This window comes from Scyliorhinus torazame, chromosome 22, assembly GCF_047496885.1.
Source record: "Scyliorhinus torazame isolate Kashiwa2021f chromosome 22, sScyTor2.1, whole genome shotgun sequence".
Lineage (NCBI taxonomy): Eukaryota > Metazoa > Chordata > Chondrichthyes > Carcharhiniformes > Scyliorhinidae > Scyliorhinus > Scyliorhinus torazame.
The window spans coordinates 92,666,854-92,680,433 of NC_092728.1; the positions used below are offsets into that span (position 1 = coordinate 92,666,854).

The 13,580-nt window shown below is 44.6% G+C and overlaps 1 protein-coding gene across 2 annotated transcripts in view; it reads right to left on the reverse strand.

Moving 5' to 3' along the window:
* The window catches only part of cfap77 (cilia and flagella associated protein 77), a 296,201-nt gene that overhangs the window by 125,036 nt on the left and 157,585 nt on the right, over positions 1-13,580 (reverse strand). For both annotated transcript variants that reach the window (XM_072488586.1, XM_072488587.1), the window contains one exon: positions 12,449-12,668. In XM_072488586.1, the coding sequence (XP_072344687.1) occupies positions 12,449-12,668 (220 nt within the window). The remainder of the gene's footprint in view (positions 1-12,448; positions 12,669-13,580) is intronic.

Below are 13,580 nucleotides of genomic sequence, written 5' to 3' on the forward strand. Positions count from 1 at the left end.
TTAGGACCATTTCTGGGTTCTAAACCCACCGCTGAAGTAAAACAGTTACTGATTGGATATAATTTTACACGGAGGTGGAGGCCTTGTCCTTGGCTGAAATGTCAGTATTGGATCTGCCTTTTGCATGGCCAGATCACTCTGCAAAGATTTAACAGCTTGTAGACTGTTAATTGGCTCAGGCTTTTGGCGCCCATCTGTGAGGAAGCCCAGCCTCCAAGAGCAGTCAGTCAATCACATGGCCAGCAGCTCTCTAGTCTCAGCAATGCTACCAGCAGTTGCTGATGCCAAGTAGCCATGGCGCAGGAGGCCCATGGGGTATCGCTAGGGCCAGGCTGGGAGGCCCCAGGAAGGGGGCAAACATGAAAGGGCGGCATGGTAGCACAGTGGTTAGCACTGTTGCTTCACAGCTCCAGGGTCCAAGGTTCGATTCCCGGCTTGGGTCACTGTCTGTGCGGAGACACGTTCTCCCCATGTCTGCGTGGGTTTCCTCTGGATGCTCAGGTTTCCTCCCACAGTCCAAAGATGTGCAGGTCAGGTGGACTGGCCATGCTAAATTGCACTTAGTGTCCAAAAAAGGTTAGGTGGGGTTACGGGGATAGGGTGGAGGTGCGTGCTTAAGTAGGGTGCTCTTTCCAAGGGCCGGTGCAGACTCGATGGGCCCAATTGCCTCCTTCTGCGCTGTAAATTCTATGATTCTATTGTGGAGGAGGATGCACAGGTGTTCAAAGAGGATGCCTCCATGTTGCCCTCCTGCCCCTGGTAAAATACCAGCAGCGGAGGGGAGACGCCTTTAAGTGACCAATAATTGCCCACTTAATTGGCCTTAATTACCCCAAGGGGAGTAAGCTTTCTGATGCCTGCCCTATGAGTGAAGGCGGGTATGGCAGTGGGTATGGCATTGTTGCCAAAGCACCCAATGTTGTGCCCCCCACCTGCTAAATTCCACTCATTGGGGTTTTCATCGATCTGCCTCCTTATTTGGCAGGAAACAGGATAGTTGTTCAATTAAGAGATGGCAGGAGGGCTTTCGAAACTGGAGGATCAATCAGAGACATTCCAGCTTAAGAGTAGCAGCAGGCTGTGATGACAGGGAAATAATAGAGAGGGTGCTTCAACATGGTGGCACTCTTGCACCAACCCTTTCAATTTTTTAATTAAAAGTTGATTCCTGCAGTCTAGCCTCCTGTGTGGGGGTGGGTGGATGCCCCTTTACCTGGTGCATGTGGTTGCTGTTGTACCCAAGCAGGCTGGGAGCACCTCCAGGTCCAGATTGCTTTAATGGAGCCTTCAAGGGTTGATGTAATACTTGTCTCAATGATGCCAATCGTCTGGCAGGGCCTGCTGCTGGTGTCATGTCTCATGCCTACTGGGCCCAGATCAGAAGCTTTCTTCTGTGCCAGCATCGGAGGGGGATGGATTTATACAGCTACATTGTCACTATTATGAGAAACAGCCTCATCTGCAACCAATCCTCATAGCTTATCCGTACTGGGCCCAGGTTGTGTGAGTTCAGGCCAAATAATCCTAATTGAGTCCTGGGAGCCTTGAACCAACATGCTTTTCAAAGCATCTATGGAAGTAGTGGTTGCTGTCACTCTGGAAGCAATAATTGCTCTTGGGGCCTCCTCATAACATTTTAATGTTGCAGAATCAGCTGGACTACCATACTCATTAAGGTTTTCCTAATGTTGTTGCTGTTGTGACTTGTAAATCCTTTAACTTATCTACTATCTGTAGCATATGAGTAGGCTGGCTCCACTGCCTCCATAGGAAATGTATCAGTTAGGTCAAATGGATGAACAGAAGTACCATCACACCATCTCTTTGACAGGCCCAGCAAAATCTAAGTATTCATGTCCTCCATTCTTTTGATCTGACCTCTTTTGCAAGTTTCCCCCCTCTGTTCCACCAGGACATCAGTTATCTGAGCCCTATGTTCTGGAATTCCCCCCCCCCCCCCCCCCCCCAACACTCTCCACTTGGTTGCCTCTGTTGCAAACATTTAAAAAAAACACTATGGGGGAGGGTGGGGATTTTCTACTCCTTTTTCATCGGCGACGGGAGGATAAATTCTTGCAAAATTGAAACCATGTTTCACTCAATTATCCCTGCCTCCTGCCAGTGATGTAAAGGAATTCCTGACATTCAACGTTGGGAACATCATTTCCGCATATTGACATATCACGACCAGGTTCCTACGCCTGAACCCCACTCCATAGGGAGGTCCATTCACACTGGCATCAGGGAAGACCAACTTGAGTTGCAACTGGTCTCCCACGGCATGCGCCTGGTGGGCAGACCTCCCAGAGGAATACATTGCTTAGGGAGGCAAGGATCATGCCCGGGCACTACCAGGGCGCAATGCTGGGGAGGGGGGGGGGGGGGGGGGGGGGTGTCTGCATTTGGGAGAGGTGGGGGGTGCATATGAAGTTCTGTTCACTGGGGCAGCCTTTAAAAATGATGCCCCGATCTTTAAAAATGAAGTTGCTGGTGGGGCGGCCTCAATCAGAAGCTACTGGCCAGCATGTCTTGGTGGGACTTGCCTCTTCCCATTTCTTTTCCAACATTCCCAATGCTATGGAGGAGAAAGCCGCTGTTGATGCCGGCAGCTTCAACGCTGTTTTACTTGCCCGTTACCAGCTTTTGCTGATGTTTGGGAAAATTTTGCCCTATCACTACAACTGTGACTTTGATCACCTTCATAATTTTTTCCCTGTTACAATTTACTTTTATTTCTGCCTCTGATGTTGTTACTGGAAATGAATTATATTATATATTACTCCACTACCTCACTTATATTACAGACTGGTTACTGTTGTTATTTAATTATTTGTAGCAGAACTGAGAAAAATAGATGTCTTGAGTATAATTTTTTTTAAACATCCAATTAAGGAGAACGTTAGCGTGGCCAATCCACCTACCCTGCACGTCTTTGGGTTGTGGGGGTGAGACCCATGCAGACATGGGGAGAATGTGGAAACTCCACACGGGCAGTGACTTGGGGCCGAGATCGAACCCGGGTCCTTGGTGCCGTGAGGCAGCAGTGCTAACCACTGAACTGCCCGTCTTGAGTAGAAATTAATATATTAAAAGAAGTATTCAAATATTTTGTCACAGAGCTTTGAAATTTAGATCATGCAGATGCAGACCACTTTTTTGACTGTACAATTAATGAGAGAAAAGCTCCAGATTAAAGGATGCAAAAGCATTATTTTATTTTGGTTCTAGGTTTCGTTTGCAATTATTATGTGTCAGTCTGGAGGCTTGAGGAACTTCTGGCATCTATTCTACTGAAACCAGTGGCCAAGGTTCAAAGGAAGACAGCCAGGCTCAGTTTGGGCCCCATGGCAGAAGAGTCTGCCTTTGTTAACCTTTGCTGGCTGAGGATGATGGAGCTTGATGTCAGAACTAATTATCATTTGGCTTGCATTATGTGCCATGTTATTGTATTCCAAGACGTATATTCCTCTCACATGTGGGACCACATGAGACCCTGGTGACTTCCATCCACTTGCATCTCACTGGGAGTTCAATGTGATTAAAGCAAAGAGCCCCCCTGTCTGGAGGCACTGGCTTCAGTAGAATAGATGCCAGAAGTTCCTCAAGCCACGAGACTGACATATAATAATTGCAAACAAAACCTAGAACCAAAATAAAATAATGTTTCCGCATCCTTTTTTAAAAATAACTTAGAGTACCCAATTCATTTTTTCCAATTAAGGGGCATTTTAGCGTGGCCAACCCACCTAGCTTGCACATTTTTTTTTTGGGTTGTGGGGGCGAAACCCACGCAAACACGGGGAGAATGTGCAAACTCCACACGGACAGTGACCCAGAGCCGGGATCGAACCTGGGACCTCAGCGCCGTGAGGCCGCAGTGCTAACCCACTGCGCCACTGTGCTGCCCTCCACATCCTTTAACCTGGAGCTATCCCCTTATTATCCATACATGTAAAAAGGTTGTTTATATTTGCATGATCTAAATATCAAAGCTTTGTGACAAAATCCTTGAATACTTAATATAACTCATTTACATGTTATACCGTATGTATTATATTAAACAGTACCCTGAATATAAATGCTGATGTGACTGAAAACTAATATTCCTGGTTTATCATTCCATTAAACAATATAATTTATACATGTACATTTTCCTCATTAATTATATTTCCAATTAGTCAAGGACATCAATAGTGAACCACATAGAGTGAGATATTTTGGCAAGTGCTATTAGTTTGCAAAGGAAATATATTGTGCCAAGTTTGATCATCTTCCCTCTTAGAAAATGAAATTATATCCACTTACTGTGAACTTGGCTCTTATTGAGTGCTCCTAACCTCAACAGGTATGGAATCATTAGAATTTTCCATGTTATTTGTTTTTTCCTTTCCCGCCTCTAAACGCTATAGCCATGGCAGGGAGGACAGGTAAGCACGCTTCCCAGGCTTTTGCCAATGGCATTCTGCAACTACCAACTAGGAGATATGAGAGTAGCCCTGGATGCCTCCCTGTGGTGAACACCTGGCTTATGTTCGACGTATCCCCCCAACAACACTGTTAATAGCTTTATGGGGAATTACAGCGGCCAATCCACATCCTTCAATTCGCCAGCACGTTGCATTGCAGCTCTAGTGCTGTGCATCAACATGTCACATCGTTTTTTTCCCCTTAATATAATTTCTACTTTAAAATAAACAGATACCTTTACTTAATCTCCCCCAGAGTTTTACAACAATAATGCTAGGTTACAGGCAGAATTTTAACCATGGCACACCGTTCCTGAAGGTAGAGCCAAAAGTGGGTGCTACTTCTACACTATTTTTGCAGGTTCTCATGCAAAGTTTAAAGTGCTGGTGACATATGGGAGACACGTGTTTTTCATTTGTGAAACTTACGGGCTATAAAGAGCCTGCTGGACAAACCGGGACCAAAACTTCCCTGCCCAACTCCAGTGTTAGTAATGTAAAATGTATAGAGAGCACACAGGTGGCAGAGGTGTTTTTCAAGTTTAAATTTCATTTCCAACTATTTCACGTTACATTGGTTTCACTTTATTTATGTATGTATCCTCGTCATTTGTTGAGACTTGCTTAGTCAGAGAGCTAAATGTATTGGCATGCCTCATGGGTGGCACACATTGATGGTTGAAGGGGAATTTGGGACATTTCTTGACTGTAAAAGAAACTTTTCAAAAAAATATTTGTATTCTTCTCCTTTTCACATTTTCTCCCAAATTTGCGCCCACCAACAATAAACAATATGCAGTAACGAATATAATGTCGATCCCCATATCAACAACAACAATCCCATCCTTCCACCAACCCCCAAACAAGTGCCCGCATGTTAACATAAACAAATAACAAAAAGGAATCAGGAATCACCCATAGTCACCAGTAAAACATATTGTAAAATAAACTTTGTTGTGTTTTTACATATTTTGGTTTTAGGTTTTGTTGGCTGGGGTGCACTTTCCAAGGGCTGGTGCAAACTCGGTGGGCCGAATGGGCTCCTTCTGCACTATAAATTCTATGATTCAATGAATGCTTGCAGTTGAGGTTCATATGCAAGGTTGATGGAATTGCTGATGAGCAGTCAGGAATGAATTTCCATCCCTATTTTCAGGCTTAGGAAAACTGAAACCAGAATATCATATAACCAGATCACATGTTAGATAATACAGATGCTAAGCCTATTCACAGCAAGGTAGACCCTCACCCACTCTTAGGCAAAGTCAAGAGTGAGAGTGAACACAGGAATTATCCCTCCAGTAGCCGTTCTGACAAAGTAGTGTTCTGGAATGGTCACAGTACCAAAGTCTAATGGTTCAATTAGAATTTGTGTGGATTTAACACCATTAAACAAGTCAATCGAGCAGAAGATCCATTTGATAGCATCAGTGGATAAAAGATTGCCAAATTTGCAAAAAGTACTTTGTTCACCAAATTGGATGCTAACAGCGGCTTTTGGGAGTTGTATCTGGACAAAGGATATAGCTTGTTAATTATTTTATCATCCTATTTGGTTATTGTTGTCTTAATAGTTTACCTTTTGGAATTGCTGCTGCATTTGAGATAATTCAAAGAACCATGGCCGTGATTTTCCAGCTCAGTCATGGCAAGACCTGCCAGAGGAGATTCAATGGCCCAGCAAATGTCCAATGACTTTCGGCGTACCGGACAATCTTGGTGCAGGCGGGGCTGGAAAATCCTGCCCCATGTCTCAGACCCTGGAAGGCATGGAAAGCGTTATATGCCATATGAATGGCATTGTCATAGATGGTTTATTGAGGGAAGAGCAGTTGTGTGGAGTAGTCCTCAAACTCTTACATGAAAATGTTTCGCATTAAATGACAAATGTGAATTTGTAAAGCTTATAATTAGGGCACACTGTGCAAGCTTTGAGAATTACAGCTGACCTGCAGTAAAAACCATGATGTTCAATAGAGAGTTCCCATAATCTAAAGACATCACAGAATTAAAAAGATTTCTTGCGAATTTCAAGTGTCTACCAAACGTTGCAGAAATCAATGAGACGTTATGATAGCAGCTCAGACAAAGTCACCAGGGTGCTGGAACGTGGACCAGCAAAATGAATTTGGCAAGATCAAAAATCTCTTGACATCAGCAGAAATTCTAATGCACTATGATCTCGAGTTGCCAACAATTATAGCAGTGGACACCACATCTAAAAGTGGCCGTTTGATGTCGCTGTCCAGGCCATCATTAGAGATCTTTCAAGTTCAAGAAGATGGACAAAGAAGTTTAGTTTATTATGCCTCAAGAGCTTTTATGGGCACAGAGAAGAAGTATGCAACCATTGAAAATGAAACACTTGGAGCCAAAAAGGCAGGTGAGGAGTTCACATTAACTCGAATGAACAATTCTTTTGTAGGCCCAAGCAGGTCTGTCTTGAACAAATATTTTGTGTCTGTCTTCAGAGTAGAAGACGCAAGATACATACAAGAAAAAAAAGACAGCAACCTACGGGCCAAAATTAAGGCAATAAGCAAAGAAAAAGTATTGGAGGAACTAAAATCTGACAAATCCCCAGGACCTAATAGCCAATGTATCATGTTTAAAGACAGTTTTGCTTCTGCTGCACTTAAAAATTCAAACAGGCTTTTCTAAAAGGGATAGCTGCAGAGATAGTAGATGTGCACGTTATCATTTCCAAAACTCCTTCAATTCTGGAACGGTCCTAGCAGTTTGGAAGTCAGCATATATAATACAGCTTTTCGAGAGAGGAGCAACAGAGAAAATAGGAAACTATAGGACAGTTAACCTGACATCAGTCATCAGGAAAGTGCTGAAATCTATTATTCAGGAAGTTTTAACAATGCACTTAGTATGATCAGATGAAGTCAACGTGCTTTTATGAAAGGGAAATATTTGTTTCACAAATTTATTTGAGTTTTTTGAAGGTGTAACTAGTAGGGTAGGTAAAGAGGAACAGTAGATGTAGTATACTTGGATTTCCAAAAGGTATTTATTAAGGTGCCACACAAAATATTCAGTAAGAAATCTTACAACACAAAGTTAAAGTCCAACAGGTTTGTTTCGAATCACTAGCTTTTGCAGCACTGCTCCTTCCAGGTGAATGAAGAGGTAGGTTCCAGAAACATTTATATAGACAAAGTCAAAGATGCAATACGATACTTTGAATGCGAGTCTTTGCAGGTATTTAAGTCGTTACAGGTCCAGGTGGAGTAGGTTAAAGAGGTGTGAATTGTCTCAAGCCAGGACAGTTGGTAGGATTTTGCAAGCCCAGGCCAGATGGTGGGCAGTGAATGTAATGCGACATGAATCCCAGGTCCTGGTCGAGACCGTACTCATGTGTGCAGAACTTGGCTATAAGTTTCTGCTTGGCAATTTTGCGTTGCTGCGTCTCCTGAAGGCCGCCTTGGAGAACGCTTACTCGAAGATCAGAGGCTGAATGCCCTTGACTGCTGAAGTGTTCCCCGACTGGAAGGGAACATTCCTGCCTGGAAATTGTCGCGCGATGTCCATTCATCCATTCTCGCAGCGCCTGCATGATCTCGCCAATGTACCATGCTTCCGGACATCCTTTCTTGCAGCGTATGAGGTAGGCAACGTTGGCCGAGTCTCACGAGTATGTACCACGTAGCTGGTGGATGGTAGTCTCACGTGTAATGGTGGTACCCATGTCGATGATCTGGCACGTCTTGCAGAGATTGCCATGGCAGAGTTGTGTGGTGCCGTAGTCGCTGTTTTGAAGGTTGGGTAGTTTGCTGCAAACAATGGTTTGTTTGAGGTTGCGCGGTTGTTTGAAGGGTCTGGGGATGACCTTGGCAAGATGTTCACCTTCATCGATGACGTGTTGAAGGCTGCGAAGAAAATGTCGTAGTTTCTCCGCTCCGGGGAAGTACTGGACGACGAAGGGTACTCTGTCGGTTGTCCCGTTTTTGTCTTCTGAGGAGGTCGGTGTCATCAATGTATCTGGTGTATAACGTCGGTTGAAGGTCCTGTGAGGTGAGGAGGTCTTGTTCAAACTTGTGCATGATGTTGGCATATTGAGGTGCGACTTTGGTCCCCATGGCTGTTCTGTATGTCGGGATGAAGAACTTGTTGAAGGTGAAGACATTGTGATCCAGAATGAAGCGAATGAGTTGCAGAATTGCATCTGGAGATTGGCAGTTGTCGTTGTTGAGTACTGAGGCTGTTGCAGCAATGCTGTCGTCATGGGGGTGTTGTGTTATGTAATTTGGAATAACACAAGTTGCCACTTGATGCGGTTTTGAGTAAAAGATGCTCCAGACTTTAAAGTGAGTTCAATGTGTTTTATTGAACTATTAGCACAGTACTCAATGAGTTTGACTCTCTGCTAATCTAAATGTAGTAACTCAGTCTAACTGAACCAGCATTGCTCTAAGCCCGTGCTGGGGTGTGATGCTGAGGATACACCCTGTCTCACTCTGTAGATGTTGGTCTGTGGAAAGAGGCGGGGTGTGAGTGCCTCATCCTTTTTATAGTGACACCCCTGAGTGTCCTGACTGCTCATTGGCCGTGTCCTATTCTATGTGTTCATTAGCTGCATGCTTGCATATCATGACAGGGTGATGCTGGTGTAGAGTGCCGAGGCGTCCATTGTGACGAGGAATGTTCCTGGTTCAACTGGTCCATGGGTGTTGAGTTTCTGTAAGAAATCTGTCGTATCGTGACAGAAGCTGGGCGTTCCTTGTACGATGGGTTAATATGGGCACAAAATGTTAATACACAAGATAAGGGTTTATGGAGTTGGGGTAATATATTAGGAGGGATAGAGGATTGGTTAACGGACAGGAAGCAAAAAAGGTCATAATTGGGGCATTTTAAAGTTGACAGATTGTGACTAGTGGAATGCCACAAGGAGGGAGGCAGTGGCCTAATGGCATTGCCTCTGGACTAACAATCCAGGGACCCTGGGTAAAGCTCTGGGGACCCAGGTTTGAATCCCACAACCCATTTGAATTCAATAAAAAATCTGGAATTAAAAGTCTACTGATGATCATGAAACCATTGTTTTAAAAAAATATTTTTGTGGTGTTTGGAGTTATTGATACAGAAAAACGAAAGAAGAAACCGAGTTTTGCATGTAAAAGGCAGTGCAACAACAAGATTTGAGCTCCTCGCTATCACCATAACCATGACTGGGGCTCCAATGTAACTCATATTTACATCTATACATTGGGGTTCGGTATTTACAGTGGTTTGTTGGGTTCAGCCGGGGCTCCAGCTTTCCCTTATGTATACAGGTGTAGTTGCTCGCTCGTTGGTAAACTCCGTTTCACTGGTGGTGGTGGGGGGAGGGGTGGGGTCACACTCCCCACTTGAGCTTGAGTTTTCAAGGGTGGGTCTGTTCGTTACCTCAGTTTCCCCCTGTGTGGGGGAGGCTTGTGACCCCTCCAGGGAGTGGCCCTCCTCCCCATTCTTTTCCTGTTCCTCGCGAGTTCCCCACCCTCTGAATGGCTTTCCCTGAATTCCTCATAAATTTGGCCAGATCTGACAGCCATTCCAAGGCCTGGGGTGACGTGTAAGAGCAGGCTCTTTCCAGAGGTGGAGGACATAGTGCGATTGGTGTCAGGTGGATCTGACCAACCACACCCATAAATTCTGGTCCTGTCCCAGGCTCAGGGAATTCTGGATGGCCTTCTTCGAGATTATGTCCAAGGTGGTGGATTGAGATGGAGCCATGCTGTCTGTGGTGGTATTTGGGGTGTCAATCAATCTACTCTTGACCATTAGTAAAGTGATGGATGGGTTCGTCAAAAGTGCAATCAAGCGGCATTTTCTGAGCAATAATCTGCTCATTGACACTCAGCTTGGGCTCCGTCAGGGCCACTCAACTCCTTATCTCATTACAGCCTTGGTTCAAACATGAACAAAAGAGCTGATCTCCAGAGATGAAGTGAAAGTGACTGCCCTTGACTTTAAGGTAACATTTGATTGAATATGGCATCAAGGAGCTCTAGCAAAACTGGATCAATGGGAATCAGGGGGGAAAGTCTCCACTGGTTGCAGTCATACCTAGCACAAAGGAAGATGGTTATGGTTGTTGGAGGTCATTCATTTCAGCTGCACGACATCACTGCAGACGTTCCTCAGGATAGTGCTCTAGGCCCAACCGTGATCAGCTGCTTCATCAATGACCTTCCTTCATCATAAGGTCAGAAGTGTGGATGTTCGCTGATGACTGCACAATGTTCAGCAACATTCGCCACTCCTCAGATACTGAAATAGTTCATGTCCAAATGCAGCAAAACCTGGACCAACCCAGGCTTTGGCTGATAAGTGCCAGGCATGATCTGTGCCTTACAAGCGCTCGGCAATGACCATCTTCAACAAGAGACAATTTAACCATTGCCCCTTGCCATTCAATGGCATTACCATCGCTGAGTCCCCCACTATCAACATCCTGGAAGTCACCATTGATGAAAAATGTAACTGACTAGCCATATAAATACTGTGGCTACCAGAGCAAGTCATAGGCTAGGAATCCTACGGCGAGTTGCTCACCTCCTGACTCCCCAAAGCCTGTCCACCATCTGGAGTGTGATTGAATACTCTCCACTTGCCTGGATGGGTGCAGCTCCAACAACATTCAAGAAGCTTCGCACCCATCCAGGATAAAGCAGCCTGCTTGGTTGGCACCCTAACCACAAAAATTCACTCCCTCCACCACTGATACACAGTGATAGCAGTGTCTACCATCTACAAGATGCACCGGATTAATTTACTAAGGCTCCTTTGACAGCATCTTCCAAACGACCATCTAGAAGGACAAGAGCAGCAGATACATGGCAACACCTGGAATTTCCCCTCCAAGTCACTCGCTATCCTGATTGGGAAATATATCCCCATTCCTTCACTGCTGCTGGTTCAAACTCCTATAACTCCCTCGCTAACAGCACTGCACCTACACAACATGGACGGCAATGTTTCAACAATGCATCTCACCACCACTTTCTCAAGGACAATTATAGATGGGGCAGTAAATGTCTGAGTCACCCACATCTCATGAATGATTTTTTAAAAATTCCCATAATTGCCTATTCCCCAATATCCTCACATCCCTTTGATGACTTCTTGTCAACTGAGCTCCATGAAGCAGTGCTGCATTTGCAGTCCCCACCCTCAGGCAGTGAGTTGCCTGTCAGCACTAACTTAGCACTGGCATATTCATTACTGAATGTCATGTGAGAGTACCTTTAAGAACTGGGTATTTATCAAATAGCTCTAGTGGATGTACCTTTAAGAAATTGGTGTTTATCAAATAGCTGCAGTGATGTCAGAGTGTGGGTGGAGCTGGGCTGGCTGTCTTTCACTTTCGTTTTTGAGTAGGCAGCTACAGTGTGTTTTAGTTTCGCTTTCAGAGCTGGATAGCTGCAGGCAAAGCAAGCAGCTGTATAAGGATCTCTCTCTGCAATCTAAAGACTGTCTCCAGATCATTTGAGGATTTCAAAGTAATACCTGTTTCTGTAGAGAATTTAAACCTGCTGTCTTTCTGTAAAAAGGGTCTTTTGGTCTTATGGATGTTGGGAAAGTTATGACGTGTTACTTATCGAATATTGTATTTGTGGGGATTATTGGTGTTGAAAGTTGTTAAGATGTTTACTGTGGGTTTATAAAGTGTTAACTGGATTCATAAATAAACATGGTTTTGCTTTAAAAGCACTTTAGATCTCTGTTGCATCACACCTGTAAAGTAGGCCCTTGTGCCCCCATAACCACAATCTATTAAAAGTCGTGGGTCAGTTGAACTCCATGATACACTTTGGTGTTCTCTAAACCCTGGCCCATAATACTGAGCCAACAAAATCAAAGGGTTCTCTTTTGGTGACATTGAACACATGGTGCAATTACTCCCCCCTAGCATCTACCTGATATCCATTCAAAATTAAAATTATCCCATCATAAGGAAGTGAACAATAAAGTGAGAAATATATGCTTACCGTGTGGGCATTCCAAAAGCTATTTCAGGAAGAAGGCCTTCTTTCTTTTCTACCTTTTTCCCCAAAGTTCCAATATCGTGTGTTGCCCTAAACTGTTGGATCTCTCGTGGAGTAATTAGTCCAGCTTTAATTGCCGCTTTATTCAGTGCCGCAAAGTCACGTTTCAGTTTTTGCAGTATTTCCTGTTTTCTGGGTTTCACTGTGCGCCACTGACCAATCGCTGAAAGAGACAGTGAAAAAGAACATTCATGTGGATTACCTGTGTTGACCAGCGGACTAATACATGGATTCTTATGACCTGTGCAGACTACATTCTTTTATTACCTTGAAGGGAGTGAATTATTTTCTGTTAGAATAATCAGACAGGATTTGTGAAGGATAGGCAATTGTCCTCCAATGTGAGGCGCCTGTCTCCGGCAGAGGGGGATGAGCAGGAAGTGATTGTGACGTTGGTTGCAGAGGAGGCCTTTTACAGGGTGGAGTGGAGGTATTTATTTGCAGTGCTGGAGCGATTTGGGATAGAGCTGAAGGTTGTGTCGTGGGTTAAGTTGCACCAGGAGCCAAAGGCTAGTGTCTGGGCAAATAATGTACAGTCGGGCTACTTCTGACTGCATAGGGGAATGAGGCAGGGGTGCCTTATGTTTCCTCGCCTATTCGCGATGGCGATTGAGCCTTTGGCCATTGCCTTGAGGAGCTCAGATAAGTGGAGGAGGATCTGTTGCCGTATATCACAATCCGGTCATGTCGATGGGGACACAATGGGGATACAAAAGCGGTTTGGAGCTTTATCCGAGTATAAAATGAATTGGGACAAAAGTGAATGTTTTCCGGTCACTCCACCGGGGAGGGGAACTGATTTAGGGGTGTTGCTGGTCAGGCACTTCAGGTACTTAGGGGTACAGGTGGCAAGTGATTGGTGCAGCTTCGGAAGCCAAATTTTACAAGCTTGGTAAGCAGGGTGAAGGCAGACCTACAGAAATGGGATAGTCTCCCACTGGGTAAGTGCAATCATTGAAGATGAATATCTTGCCACTGTTCTTGTTCCTGTTTCAATGCTTGACAGTGTGTCTACCAAAGGCGTTCTTTGGAGGGGGGAAGCATGATTTTGGCATTTATATGGGCAGGGTAGGTG